The 14,288-nt window shown below is 40.4% G+C and overlaps 1 protein-coding gene across 3 annotated transcripts in view; it reads right to left on the minus strand.

Moving 5' to 3' along the window:
- Positions 1 to 14,288, minus strand: part of VAV3 (vav guanine nucleotide exchange factor 3) — a 457,960-nt gene that overhangs the window by 235,863 nt on the left and 207,809 nt on the right. For all 3 annotated transcript variants that reach the window (XM_055401823.2, XM_088835531.1, XM_088835532.1), the window contains 4 exons: positions 12,859 to 12,917; positions 10,399 to 10,464; positions 5,023 to 5,131; positions 1,690 to 1,782 (listed from right to left, as the gene is read on the minus strand). In XM_055401823.2, the coding sequence (XP_055257798.1) occupies positions 1,690 to 1,782; positions 5,023 to 5,131; positions 10,399 to 10,464; positions 12,859 to 12,917 (327 nt within the window). The remainder of the gene's footprint in view (positions 1 to 1,689; positions 1,783 to 5,022; positions 5,132 to 10,398; positions 10,465 to 12,858; positions 12,918 to 14,288) is intronic.

Raw genomic sequence — 14,288 nt, forward strand, 5'->3', positions numbered from 1 at the left:
ATCTAGCTTTCCATATATTTTGTGCCTATACCTAAGAAGTTAAACAGAAGCTATATTGATAGCTAGTTCAAAAAATAATCACAGAACTCAACTGAACCTTCACACTATATAATCCCAGTACATTTACTCTCTCATTGTCTTAAACAACTCTTTCACACCTTCATCTATTTTTTAAACTTGCAAAACTGTCTGCTGGTTCTCATTCTCCTGGCCTCCAAATGTGGAAGTCACCAGAAGTGATCTTAAACCTCTTCTCTATCAGCATTTATTCCCTTGGTGGTTTCCTCTAGTGCCAAGGCCTTAAACACCATTGCATAATGATAATGGCCCAATTTATATGTTAGTTCAACTTTTCCACCAAATGTCAGACACATAAATCTAACTTCCTCCTCAGCACATCCCGTTGGAAGCCAATAGGTATTGCCAGTTTAGCAGGTCCCAGCAGACTCATGATCACACACCTATCCTTTCCCATCTCAGTCACCATCGTCATCATGCTAAAGACCTAGTGTTCTTGATTACTCTTTTCCACACATCCTTTACCGAATTCATCATCAAATCCAGTGGGCTCTACTTTCAAAGTTTATTCAGAATCTGACTACTCTCTACCACATTTACTGATACTATCACTTTCTGTCAACTTTATTACTGCAATAATCTTCTAACATTTTCCCCAATTTCCACCCTTGCCTGACAAGAGTCAGAATGAGCTGTTAAAAACTTCCATTAGATCCCATTACTTTTGCTACTTAAAACCCTTCAGCTTTTAGCCAGGTGTTGCCATATGCCCCCTGTGCCTCGGGCGCTCACCAGGTTTCCAATCTCACTGCTCCCCTGCACTCAGGCTGCTTCAGCCTCCTGGCCTGCTGCTGTTCCTTGAAGTACACTGAACACTGTCCCATGTGAGGGCCCTTCTTCCAGGGATTGTCCGCTCTGGGATATTCACATGGCTCACTCCTCAATTCATTCAGCTGTCTGCTTAAATACAACCTGACCATACAGGCTTTCCATTACCACTCTACATAAGATAACACCAGCATCCCCCATCACTCACTATCCCCTTCCTCTGCCTGATTTTTCTTCAGAGGACTTACCACCACCTGACATACTTGCTTGCTTAATTATAAACCCTCCCATGAGAATCAGGAGAACTACAGAGTTTTGTTGTGTTGATGGCTATACCCTCAGCCCCTAAATTAGGGCCATTCCGACACTAAGAAATCAATAAACTGTTGTGGGATTGTGGGAGGAATAAATCTGCTTTGCGATCTTTAAATCCAAAATTGTACTGAATATCAGAATACACAGACACTGCAGAAACATTGAGCCTAATGCATTAACTATACAAGGCAGTACAGCAAGTCCCTGACATACAAATGAGTTCCATTCTGAAAGCGCATGAGTAAATTCAATTTAAGTTCAACAGTTAGCCTAGATACCCACCTAACACAATCAACTATATAGTACTTTACTGTAACAGGTTTATAATACCTTTCACACAAATAATATACACATTAAAAAAAATAAAAAATATTTTTAATCTTATAGTACAGTACCTCAAAAAGTACAGTACAACAGCTGGCATATAGGGACTGTCACACACATTCACATCTTTGAAAGTTCACAGCATGAAGGTTCATATGTAGGTGACTTACTGTGTTTGAAAATCGAGAATACCTAATGACTTACTTTTTCTATTGACTCCAGTGTTTCTGTATATTTTTCTTCTGTCTGCTTAATTTCTGCTAGGCAGCAACTTCGTATATCATTTTCTGGACATTTCTACAATTAGAATTTTCAAATTAAAATTATTTAATCAAATTCATATATTAATCTCTTCAGTAGAAGATAGAAATAAAAATTATTTAATTTTAAGTATTCCATTCTAACATAATGATTTCTTTTTTGTTTGTTTTTGTTCTTTTGTTTTGCTTCGGCCATGCTGCATAGCTTGTGGGATCTTAATTCTCTGACCACAGATGGAACCCGTGCACCCTGCAGTGGAAGAATGGAGCTCTAACCACTGGACCACCAGGGAATTCCCAGGCCTTCCATTCTAATAACACAAATAACTGAAAGATACACTGAACTGCCCTTTGCTTTTAAAGGGCTTCCCTGGTGGCCCAGATGGTAAAGAACCTGCCTGCAATGCAAGAGACCCAGCTTCAATCTCTGGGTCAGGAAGATCCCCTGGAGGAAGGGAATGGCAATCCACTCCAGTATTCTTGCCTGGAAAATTACATGGACAGAGGAGCCTGATGGGCTGCGTGGTGTCACAAAAAGTTGGACACGACTGAGTGACTAACACACTCTGCTTTTTAAAAAAATGTGAACAATATAAATGGAAAAGTTTGAAATAATAAAAAATATACTTTGAGTATACTCTCTTTAAACTGAAGCATCTATTTTATTATAAATGTAACTCAATCCGGAAACATTATGAATGGTCTAATACCATTTTCTTAATGTACAGCATACAAGTGCTATAGAAATAACTGCAAAAAATCATAAACGAATAATTGCTAAGTAAAAAAAATCTTAAAATATTTTTTCAAGAGTTAACATCTTGATGTTTGGTTTTTACTAAGTGTTTAAGACTAGAGGCAGAAGAACATGGTAGGAAAACCAAAGGTTTGGGGATCAAACAGAATTGGGTTCAAGGACCAGTTTTACTGTCATTTAGCTTGTCATTGTGAAGAATATACCTAATTTCTCTGTCTCAATTTCCTCATCCATAAAACAAAATTACAGTACCCAGCCCAAGGATCTGTAAATGAGATAACCCATGTGGAGTGCCTAATACCCTGAGGAGTGCACTAGAAGTGCCCTATGCATTCTATCATCATCACTGCTCACCCTGGGCCACATGGACAGCCCAGCACCGTCAGCTCAGTGAAGACAGTCCTTGGGAAAGACAGTAAAGAATCCGCTGGTGCCCAAAGCAGCTGATAATTTAAGGGGACACAGACAACACTTTGTCACCTGAAACACTTAAAATGCTGCCACAGGTGTCCAGTAAGCTGGCACAGCAGGTTAAAGCACACACTTATGACATTTACCAAACACAGGCCAGCCTATCTGTTTTCATTCCACAGAAGCTGCTGCTCCCTACCTGGGCATCAGACAACTTGCCAGCCTTTAATTAAATCCAAGAGGTCAAAGAGAGCTGAGTGAATTCATCAAAGTACTGAAGAAACCCAAAGTACACCGAGCTCATGAAGAAGGGCTTTTGTGTAACAAAAGACTATGTTAATAAAAATTTAAGCAACCGACTTTTTTCTTTTCTATTTCAAATTACAGATGAGAAAATCATTCAAAGTAATTCTGAATGTTTTACATATTTTCATGTAGATAGTTTTGTGGGCTCATATTGACTATGGTAATATCTGAAACTAAGTTTATAAAATAGCAAAAAAAAAAAAAATGCTAGGAGACCTATAATGAAACAAAAGAAAGAAAAATACCTTATATCAACTCCTAACAAATAGGAAGAAATATTCTTTAACATATATTTTATGCCACATCAAATTTAAAGTAGATTTATCTGCTTTGTAAGAGATTTCCTTTTATAACAGTAGGACTGTGAAGAAAGCTGATCGCCGATCGATGCTTTTGAACTGTGGTGTTGGAGAAGACTCTTGAGAGTCCCTTATACTGCAAGGAGATCCAACCAGTCCATTCTAAAGGAGATCAATCCTGGATGTTCATTGGAAGGACTGATGCTAAAGCTGAAACTGCAATACTTTGGCCACCTCATGCGACGAGTTGACTCACTGAAAAAGACTCTGATGCTGGGAAAGGTTGGGGGCGGGAGGAGAAGGGGACGACAGAGAATGAGATGGCTGGATGGCATCGCCGACTCCGTGGACATGAGTTTGAGTGTACTCCGGGAGTTGGTGATGGACAGGGAGGCCTGGCGTGCTGTGATTCATGGGGTCGCGGAGAGTCGGACACAACTGAGCGACTGAACTGAACTGAATTCTGTGATTCCCTGAAATTATGCTCTATTGCCACTCTGCTTTATTTATCTGGGTGGCATGCCCTTTACCTCTCAGACTTGATTTTCCTACTAGTAAAATGAAAGGATCAGACAAGAGATTCCCTATGGATGTTCTGAACTTCACAATGTCTTACTTTGTGCACTTCAGTTGTGTCCAGCACTTTGCAACTCTATGGACTGTAGCCCACCAGGCTCCTCTGTCCATGGGATTCTCCAGGCAACAATGCTGGAGTGGGTTGCCACGCCCTCCTCCAGGGCATCTTACGGACCCAGGGATTGAACTCGCATCTCTTGTGTCTACTGCTTGGGCAGGCGGGTTCTTTACCACTAGCATTACCTGGGAAGCCCAACATCATGTTCATATAGCTCCAAATGCAACAGTATGTCATGGTTATACAGTTATACATAAAAAGGGATGGCTCTGATGGTAAAGCATCTGCCTGTAATATGGGAGACCTGGATTCAATCCCTAGGTCAAGAAGATCCCCTGGAGAAGGGAATGGCTACTCACTCCAATATTCCTGCCTGGAGAATTCTATGGACAGAGGAGCCTGACAGGCTACAGTCCATGGGGTCACAAAGAGTCTGACATGACTGAGCGACTAACACTTTAAACATAAAAAAGAAAACAAAAAATGATTCCAGCAGAAATTACCTAAATAATTTTAACTATCATATTAATTTAATCATTTCATTACAATTGCAATTAACATACTTATTACATGAATATTGCTTTATTAATTATAATTATATTAGTTAGCCATTAAAATAATCACTTTCCTAATAAAATAATTCAGACTAATAAGTCACAGTTATATAGTTAAAAGCAAGATTAAAAAAAAGAAAACAAAAGGCGACTCCAGCAGAAGTTAAACTAATTACAACTATTGTATTTATTATAATTTTCATTATAGCATAAATATTAATTATAATTATTATATTAATTAGTCCTTCAAGTAATCACTTTCCTTATAAAATACTCAGAGTAACTTAAAAAAGTCCTAGCCAGGTCAAAGCCCTACCGCCTGCTGTGCTTCCTCCGCCTTCATCAGGTCCTCGTATACCTCGCCACCTTCATCCTCCCCATACACACAGTCGTACAGACCCTCTTCATCTTCCACGTGGGTTTCACTGAAACAAAGGGTACAACATAAATGTCATTTTCCATCATGCCGTAAATACAATAGTGAGAAACAGGTTAGTGGATTTTAGTAGAAAATCCAGATCAACTAGAGTGGAACGAGTGAAAGGTTCACATTCCAGTTCTGTCCCTCCTGATAAGAACAATGACAAACAACAGATCCGACAGTGAGGGTAATGACCTAACACTCACTGGGCCTTTACTACATCACTCTGCATGGATTATCCTCGTTTGCCCAGGCCCAGCATTTACTGTGTTAACAGGTAGACATGTTGCTTGGTCAGTCATAGTGACAAGGATTTTGAGAGAACAAAAGATTCTTTGACTTGCCCAGAATGACACAGCTCATCAAAGGGCAAAGCTAGGATTTAAAATTCAGGCTATCTTACACTCTGAGTATTTTAACTGCTCTGTTATCGTTACTGTTGTTCAGTTGCTAAGTCGTATCCGACTCTCTGTGGATCCATGGACTGTAGCACACCAGGTTCCTCTGTCCTCCACGATCTCCCAGAATTTGCTCAAATTCATGTCCATTGAGTGGGTGATGCTATCTAAGTATCCTCCTCTCTTCCTGCTCTATTTTACTGCCTCCCACTTTTCATATGTCAAGGCCTCATGGGAATTTCATGGTGGTCCAGTGGTTAGGACCAGGCATATTCACCGCCTGAGCCCCAGGTTCATTTCCTGGTTGGGAAATTAAGCTCTCACATGCCTTGAACAAAAAAAAAAAAGTCTCAGTTTCATAATTAATCTGTATTAAAGGATATACTATGGAGAAGACAGGAGAGTTGTGACGGAGTTACTATGTTATTAATAATCTTTTTAAAGCATTAATTTCTGTTGATTATAACCATCAATATCTAGTGCAATAGTTTTCAAACCATGTTCCTTCAAGGCCACTCAAAGGATACCCATAGGTTCCCTTTGAGTCAAATTCCTTTTTTATCTGTTTTATTTGTATTTTGCTTAAAGAAAAGGTCCCAAGGCCACAAGACATTTTTAAAAAGCCTTTTAAATTCTTCTGCTAGTCTCCCAGCAGTGGAAAATAATCTCTATTTTTAAAGTTTCCATGAATGCTTCCACAGTGACTGATTGATCCCTAAACTCTTCATGTGAGACAGTAAACCTCTTCAGTCAAAGTAGAAACAGCCGCTTCTACCTATCACCCATTCTATCACTACTCCTCGAGCTTTTCCTTTCTGTTCAAGAGTTCCATAAAAAGCTTCTACTAACAAATAATGCCAAAGAATTGAGATTAATAAATTAAGGTGTGTTAGAAAGAAGCATTAACCTCTCTGGGAAAAGAAATTCCACTTCTCCAATACTGCCAGCCCTTAGCATTTCTCTTGGGCCTGTGCAGATAGAACATAATAAATTGATACGTACAAAAATAAAAACATTGTAAGTATAAATGTCACACAGCAACTCGGAGCATTTTTCAAAGTAGGGGCAATCACAAGGTTGTCTGTGTTTGTCAGGAAGAGTTATTTGGAGGCATTTGACAGAAAGGAACTGTCAAATACCCAGAAGAAAGAAAGGTGCCTTAAGGGAGAACAATCTAGTGGTAAGAGAAGTTACAGAGAACTCTGCTCTGAGAAAACTCATTCCAAGATGACTTGTCCTCCTGTCTACCCACCTACCTGATTTTTACTAAGAACCTACTGATAGCCAGATCCAGAAGATCCGAGGGCTCTCCCATAGTCTAACATGGAAAACAGAACAGAAACACAGAATTCTATGATGCAGAGGAAACAGTAAGAGATACTCTGACTAAGGAAGTCAGGGAAGGCTTCACAGAAGATACTACATCTGAACTGGATCTGCAGTGTATTTATTTAGTCAACAAGTATTTGGGGAATAAATACCATGTTCCAGGCGATATAGCTGCAGATGAGGCAGACACAGTTGCTACCCTCAGGGATGGCACATGGACTGAGAAGACAGGATGAGCATTCAGACAAAGGACGCCAAGCTGTGTGAAGGCAGGCAGGTGTGCAGAGCCTGGCCATGTGAAGGGTGGAGTCCCATCCAGGTGACTGAGGGGAGATCCAGAGAAGAAGAGCTGAACCAATCTGAGAAGAGCCTTGTCCTCTGGGAGCTGAACCTTAGCTGGGCAACTGGGGACCATAGTGGGGTTATGGAGGGGTCGTGTGGAGAGTGAAGAAGTCAGACAGGGAGACGGGGTGGGAGGTCATCAGCACCATAACTAGGGCAAAGGCGGGAAAGGAGGGAATGTAGAGACTGTGTGACGTACAACCAATCAGACTCGGGGACCAATCTGGATCAGGGGGAGGGAGGAAGGGGTGAAGGATGCTTCTCAGCTCTCTACTCTGGAAAACTAGGGAGATGGTGAGACATATCGGCAGTTCCGGCATTTCCATACTGAGGGGCTTAGGCAGCCAGCCTCCTCTGAGAACAATGGAGCAGTTCTACTGGTTTGAGCACTTTCCATAAGCCATCAAAGGATAAGAAGGTCTGATGAGGTCATGAAGAAACTGAGATTAAAAAAAAAAAAAAAGATAAAGGTGTAGGTTCTATATCAAAGGGGATCCTGTTCAGAAGGAAGACAGGCTGTGAAATCCATTTCCTGCCTCAGACCCCCCAACTCGCCCTCCACCAAACAACAAAACAAAAAGCAAACAAACAAAAACTGACATCATCTTGCTTAATTCTTGCTATTGACTATTTCCCATGAGAGCAGAGGCATATATGTATAAATCCACACAGATTTTTCTCTAAGAACTGTAGGAGGGACACACATGCACCCACACACATCGCGACTGGGCTAGAACAGTTTGGATTTTGTTATTCAATCCCATAGTAAAACTGTTTCTTGCTAACAGTTTGGTCAATAATTTCTGATTTGCATAAAATGAAGAGGGGAGATGAAGGAAGGAGCTGTGATTTTTCAAATGGCCAATAGATCAACAGCCATCCATATTAGCTTTCCTGTGTCCAGACCATCTATATATGGTTACATCTGACACTCCAGTCATGAAGGCTGGAGGGGCAAGGACATTGTGCAGTTTAGCCATCCCACATGCTCTCCATGCCATCCTGCGTCAGCTTCTTTCCACATCAGGAGAGAATGTTTCCCCCTGCAGTGCAGAGCAGAGCAGACCACTGTTTGTCCCAGGGGCCTCCCTTCAGGTGATTCACCCCCAAAGGTGACAGTGAAGTATGTGAAGCCACAGTGCTCATCACAAAGCCAAGACTGAAGATCAAGACCTTACAGCAAACTCTAATGCAAGCAGCTGCAGGAAACACATGACATTTGGACCTCCAACCCCAGGTGGAGAGGTGAAGCTGACTGCATCTCCCAGGGCAGCCAGCTTGGGGACCCAGGTTTACTCTAAACTTGCATCCTTACAGGCTAATTCTGACATCAATAGAACAAGATGAGCAAGATTATAGGAATGAGTAAGTATAAGTGATAGAGGTTAAAAAATGTCATCATAGCACTGGAAATAATAATACTCTTTTTAAGACTACAAATAATTTAATTATATTACCAGTAATTTTATAGTCACTTGATGAAGACTATAGCCAATTCAATGAGACACTCAGTAATGACTTTGCTGAAGATTAGTAAATTCTAGGAGATTTTAAATAGAATTAAGAAATCCTTCTTCTTCTTCTTCTTCTTTTTGGCTGCTCCACGTCTAAGTTGCAGCATAACATGACGGATCTATTTTCCTGACCAGGGATCAGACCCAGGCCCCCTGAAATGGTAGCACAGAATCTTAACCGCTGGACTGCCAGGGAAGTCCCGATAAGAAATCATTCTTGATAGACATTTGAAATATTAAACTTTGTGGCCCATCCAAATGCAGCCTACTCCAGGAGGGCTGCTGGCTGGCCCTACGGCTCCTATCACAGAGCTCTCCAGCTGAAAGTTCTTGGAGGAGCAAGGCAGGGTGCTTGTGGGAGTCAACGCAGTGAGCTAAAATAAGAACTGCATGGGTTCAAACCCAAAGACTACTATTTACTAGCAATACGATCTTTAGCAAGTTACTTAGCTTTTCAAGACTCAGTTTTCTCATTTGTAAACTGTGGTGATACTAGTAACAACTTCATAATGTGGTGTTACATGAGAGAGTGTGTGGAAACATGGTTAGCACAGGCTTCCAGGAACTGACAGATGTTTCCTGATGGACAGCTCAAGCCTGAAATATCACACCTGGAAGAGGTAGATGCTCAGAGCAGCTTTGTCCTATTTATTCAGAAAACAGATATTTATTGAGGGCCTACTAGATACTAGACACTGTTTGAAGAGCTAGGAAAATAGCCAAGAACAAGGTAAAGTCCCTGATCTCGTGAAGTTGGTCCTCTGATGAGGAGATGGACAGTACATGAAGCAAACCGAGACTGCCTCAGGCAGAGGCGAGCACCATAAAAACACAGGGCAAGGGAAGTGGGGTGACAATTTCAGGTGGGGTAGTCAGGAAGGTGTCACTGGGAGGGCCATCTGAGTGAAAACTTGAATGGTGAGGGGTCAGCCACAAGGGCAGAAGGCACAGCAAGTGTAAAAGTCCTAGAGTAAGAACAAGCTCCTTGTGCTGGGGTTATCAGGATGGATAAGTCGATGAATTTCCATAGGACCTGAATCTCTCCTGGAGCAGAATCTATGTCTTATTACAATTCTCTGCAAACATACCTGATCTTTGGCATCAGTTCCCTGAGGAGTGAGGATCACGTTTTATATTTATTTGTAATCTGCACAAGTCACTCAATCAGCAGGAGATAATCAGCTGCAAAGACCTTTAGTCTCTCCTGACTATTTAATAATATGGCCCAAAAGGATTCTTTGTTCAGAATCAACACCGTCTGATGAAACATCCCTGAATAACCCCCACCCACACTAATCTCATCCCCCCTTGAACTTGCACAGCAAGCATTATCTGTCCTACAAGTCTGATGGTAGATTCTACTTCTCTCTCGGATTGTTTCTTATTTTTCTCATTCCAGGTTCGTCTACTACCTCTGGAATGCCTTTGAGAAACTTCCAAATGTTAAAACTTCATGGCTGTCTGTTTCTTTACTCTCCATAGAGACTCACACAATGCAAGATATACAACAGGAATTAAAAGCCACTTGAAGTACATTTTCTTGTGAACATTTCCATCAGGAGTTTGAGGTTAATTCTTACGAAGCCACAGTTCCCCTTTAGATAGCTATTTTAACATCTGTGCTTAAAATTCACAAAGGATGCAAAAATCGGCAGTGGTGTTAATTTTGCTGAAAACGCTCAACATACTCTATTAAATCAGGCAGGCCTTTGTAGATGTCATCATCATTAATGCTTTCTTCTGTTGGGAAGGGCCTACGAGAGAGGGAAGAAAAGAGAGTGGATGAGCAACTACGAGGCTGGACATGCAGCACTCACGAAACACAAACGTTCAGCTGCAGCCAAAGTGGTCAGGTCAGTCACCATGTTTCACATGACGTCTGGGGTTTCTCCAAAAGTGTGGGACCCCATGGCTGTGTCAGACTCCCCCACGAAGGCTGTGGCACCTGCTACCCCAAAGCCCCTGCCGCAGTCACTGCTGGTCACTGCAGCCATGTGGGTGGCTGCAGATGTGCTACGGTGCTCACCATTTCCCACCAGCCACACACTCGCAGGCTCGCCTCACTGCCCACCGCAGCTTCCCAGTTCAGAGTGGGCCCTCATCTCCCACACTGTCTCGTTGCACTTAGAGAATCCGATCTGATGAATAATTTGGTAACAATCCTCCAAGCATGACTCAGTTTACAAGTATCAATAAAAAAATCAGAAGTAAAAAATGTCATGTCCTCCATATATGATCATTGACTCTAATATACTTTTCTACTCGGACCATAAACTATATGTCATATTTTTTTATTTTCATCTATGGGACAAATGAGTCAAACAGGCCTCAGGGAGAGTATGGTGTTTTGTCCCCTGGTCAAAGAAAATCACTTTAATTTATGCCCTGTTCCTAGCCATTGACTCCCCTGTTTGCCTCACGCTTTGCTCTTTATTCATAACAACAACATAATGCCCTAAATTTACATCTAACAAAATCACAGTGATTATACTATGGCACCAAAAGGTTTACGCTTTCTTTACATTCAGCCAGCATGTCATATGTTTCATAAAAACAAGAGGACCCATCAAAATAACAAATAAGCACTAAATAATTATATTTAGTATAGGGAAAATATTTCACACTGGTTTACAGATTAACTTAATACTTAGGACATTTAAGGAAAATACATTTTTCAAATAAATTAAAATGTGTGAGAAATGCCAGTTTCAAAATCCTTTTTTAAAATAAATATCTTTACATGTTTTATTATATTCTTATATACAAGTCCATTGTAGTAAAAACTGAAATCATAAATAAGAGTAATTAAAAAGGAAAAAAAATTCTATGTATCCTTTCAAAATTAACTATATATAAACACATAAAAATAAAAACATGCTATTTCAAAATCTTTGGCTTGCATGTAACAAAATATATGCTGACATGGAAAGATAATCATAGATTGAAGAGGAAATGACACGGTATGCAATGTTTATCCAACTCACAGACTCGCTCTGTAGAAAGATGCCAAATTCATGGTCCGTTTCTGAGAAAGGGTCTGTGGGGCATCTTACCCCTAAGGTCACTATGCTTTGTACCCAAGGACTGGGCTGTGCAGCCGCAGCTGATTAAAGCTGTAGACATGACTGCATGCCCTCTGTGAGCGTCTGAATGGGAGCAGAAAATCTAAGCGACAGAAGACGAGACAGAGGCTCACAGAGCCCCATATCAGCCGGAGACAATCACAGACCCCTGCAGGAGCCCAGGAGAGACGAGATCCATTCCATTCCCACGGGGCCTGGCTGTGTGCCTGCGGAAACTGCTCTTCTGTATTTCTAACATCATTAACAATACAACTTTCTAACTGAACTCACTTGAATATGTCGTATTTTAAACAGAAAAGGCCCAACACAACATATGTATCTCCATCTCCATACTTACTGGATAACGTTTCACTGCATGGAAAAAGTAGGATTTAACCAATTTACAGTTGACGTTTGAACAACAGGGTCTGACCTGCATAGATCCACTTATAGATTGACTTTTTTCAGTAGTAAATACTATACAATCCATGGTTGGTTGAAACCCCTGATGCAGAGGAACAGAGGATGCAAAGTATCAACCTAAGTTATACTCAAATTTTCAAATGTGTGGACAGTGGCTGACCCTAATGCCTACACTACTCAAGGGTCAACTATAATTCCAAGATTTCATTTGGTACTAAACTTTCAGTATATCTCCTTGTACATATATCATTTTGGTTGTCTGATTAATTCTTAAAATGCCTGAAAGTTGTGACTTCCTGTTATGGTTTATAGGATATAAACGTACTACAATATCTTTTAAAATATTTATTTACTTAAGCATTTGTCTTAATGAATCACCTGTATAGAAATGTTAGAGGAAGTTAAAAAATAAAATAAACGTATCAGTGATCGCAGCCAGTAAATTGAGAGCAATGTTTACCCAAGGTGTTTTATTCAACTCTACAAATAAGTCTTATTTGTTCAACAAATTTCAAATGTCTATTGAGTACTTATAAACTAGGTACTCTGAGTGAATGAGATGCAGTCCCTGTGTGCAAAGTGCTTTACAAATAGTAAGTATCTGATAAACAATCACTTTACTGAACTGAACGGGACACACGAACCACAGAGAAAACAGCTTACCTGATTCCTGTGGCCAACGCTATAGGTGTGCGAGAAAGTCGCGATAACGTTTCTATTACCTGAGAAAAGAGGACAGGGTTTATTAGACACGCATTTCATTAAAAAAAAATTTTCAAAAACCAGTTTTACTAGCTAATATTAACAATAGCAGCATAAATGTAAATTTCTACATACCACAAAAGTACAGAATGGGAAGAGCTATAAATGAGAAGTATAAACATTCGGGTTGTAATTTTGTCCCTTGCTTTAACTTTATGATGCTAAGCAAAAGACTAACCATCTGGCTTGCCGTTTCTTGACCAGTAAAAACAAGGAGTTAGGCAAGGGAGTCCTAAAGGTCTCGTATTTCCACCTCTACATGATCTGAAAGAACCTGTGCACTCTTGCACTGTCCAAAACAGTGGCCACTAGACACAGAGAGGTTGCTTAAATGAATTCACATTTTTAAAACAAAAAATCAAGTTCCTTAGTTGGACGAGCTACACTACAAGAGCTCAGTAGCCCATGTGCCTAGTGGCTGCTGCACTGGATGGTACAAAACATGAAACACCTCCACTGTGACAGAAAGTTCTGCTGAACAGCACTGCCGAGCAGCACGGTAGTTCACAGGGTAGGCTCTCAAGCCAGACCATGTGAGTGCTAATCTTGACGTCACCCTTTATTGGCCATATATCCTTAGACAAGCTACTTAAATTCTTTGGCTTTCCGTTTTCTCATCTGGATGCTGCTCATAATAATTTAGATTGTTAATAATCCTTACCGTATTATAGGAATTAAAAAGATAATGCATGTAAAGTATTTAGAGGGTGGCTGTTCTTACAAATGCCAACTTTAAGGAAATTATCTTATTCTAATTCTAGAAAAAGATTTTCCTTCATTACCTTAATTATCTGTATCTGTTTCCAAAATTCCTTATAAATACCTTCAGTGCTTCACCCTCTGTGTGCTCTGCTTTAGCACCTGGAAATTGTACCTTCCTTCCCACGTTTGCACCTAACAGCATCTCTCTCAAAGACTTAGTGAGGAAGTCAGTGAGCCAAAAGGTATTTTTCTCATGAAACCACAGAGAAAACATAAATTGTTTTAAATTTATGCTTAAATTTAAACATAAATGGAAAGGTAATAAACTGTCTTAACTCTCTAAACAAAACGTGAAGAGGTTCTACTACACAGTCTGTTCACAACGAGGGGAAAAGGTAAAAATGTATCTCTGGGTTGAGGTAATCTTTGAATTCCTCAGTTCAAAGATGGAAATAAAGTTTCCAGTACTAGGCTATTCATAAGGGTATTAGCCACATATACACTTCTGTATCACCTACTTCAGGACGCAGAATGTCGCTGCGGTTATAAACTGTGAGCTGGGAACACTTGGAGGGTTTAGGCCCCCACCTTTATCATGTGGATAATAACAACCCGTCTCACAGAATTAC

The sequence above is a fragment of the Moschus berezovskii genome, chromosome 4, assembly GCF_049115385.1.
Source record: "Moschus berezovskii isolate FMDL1 chromosome 4, NW_MosBer_1.0, whole genome shotgun sequence".
Taxonomy (NCBI): Eukaryota; Metazoa; Chordata; class Mammalia; order Artiodactyla; family Moschidae; genus Moschus; species Moschus berezovskii.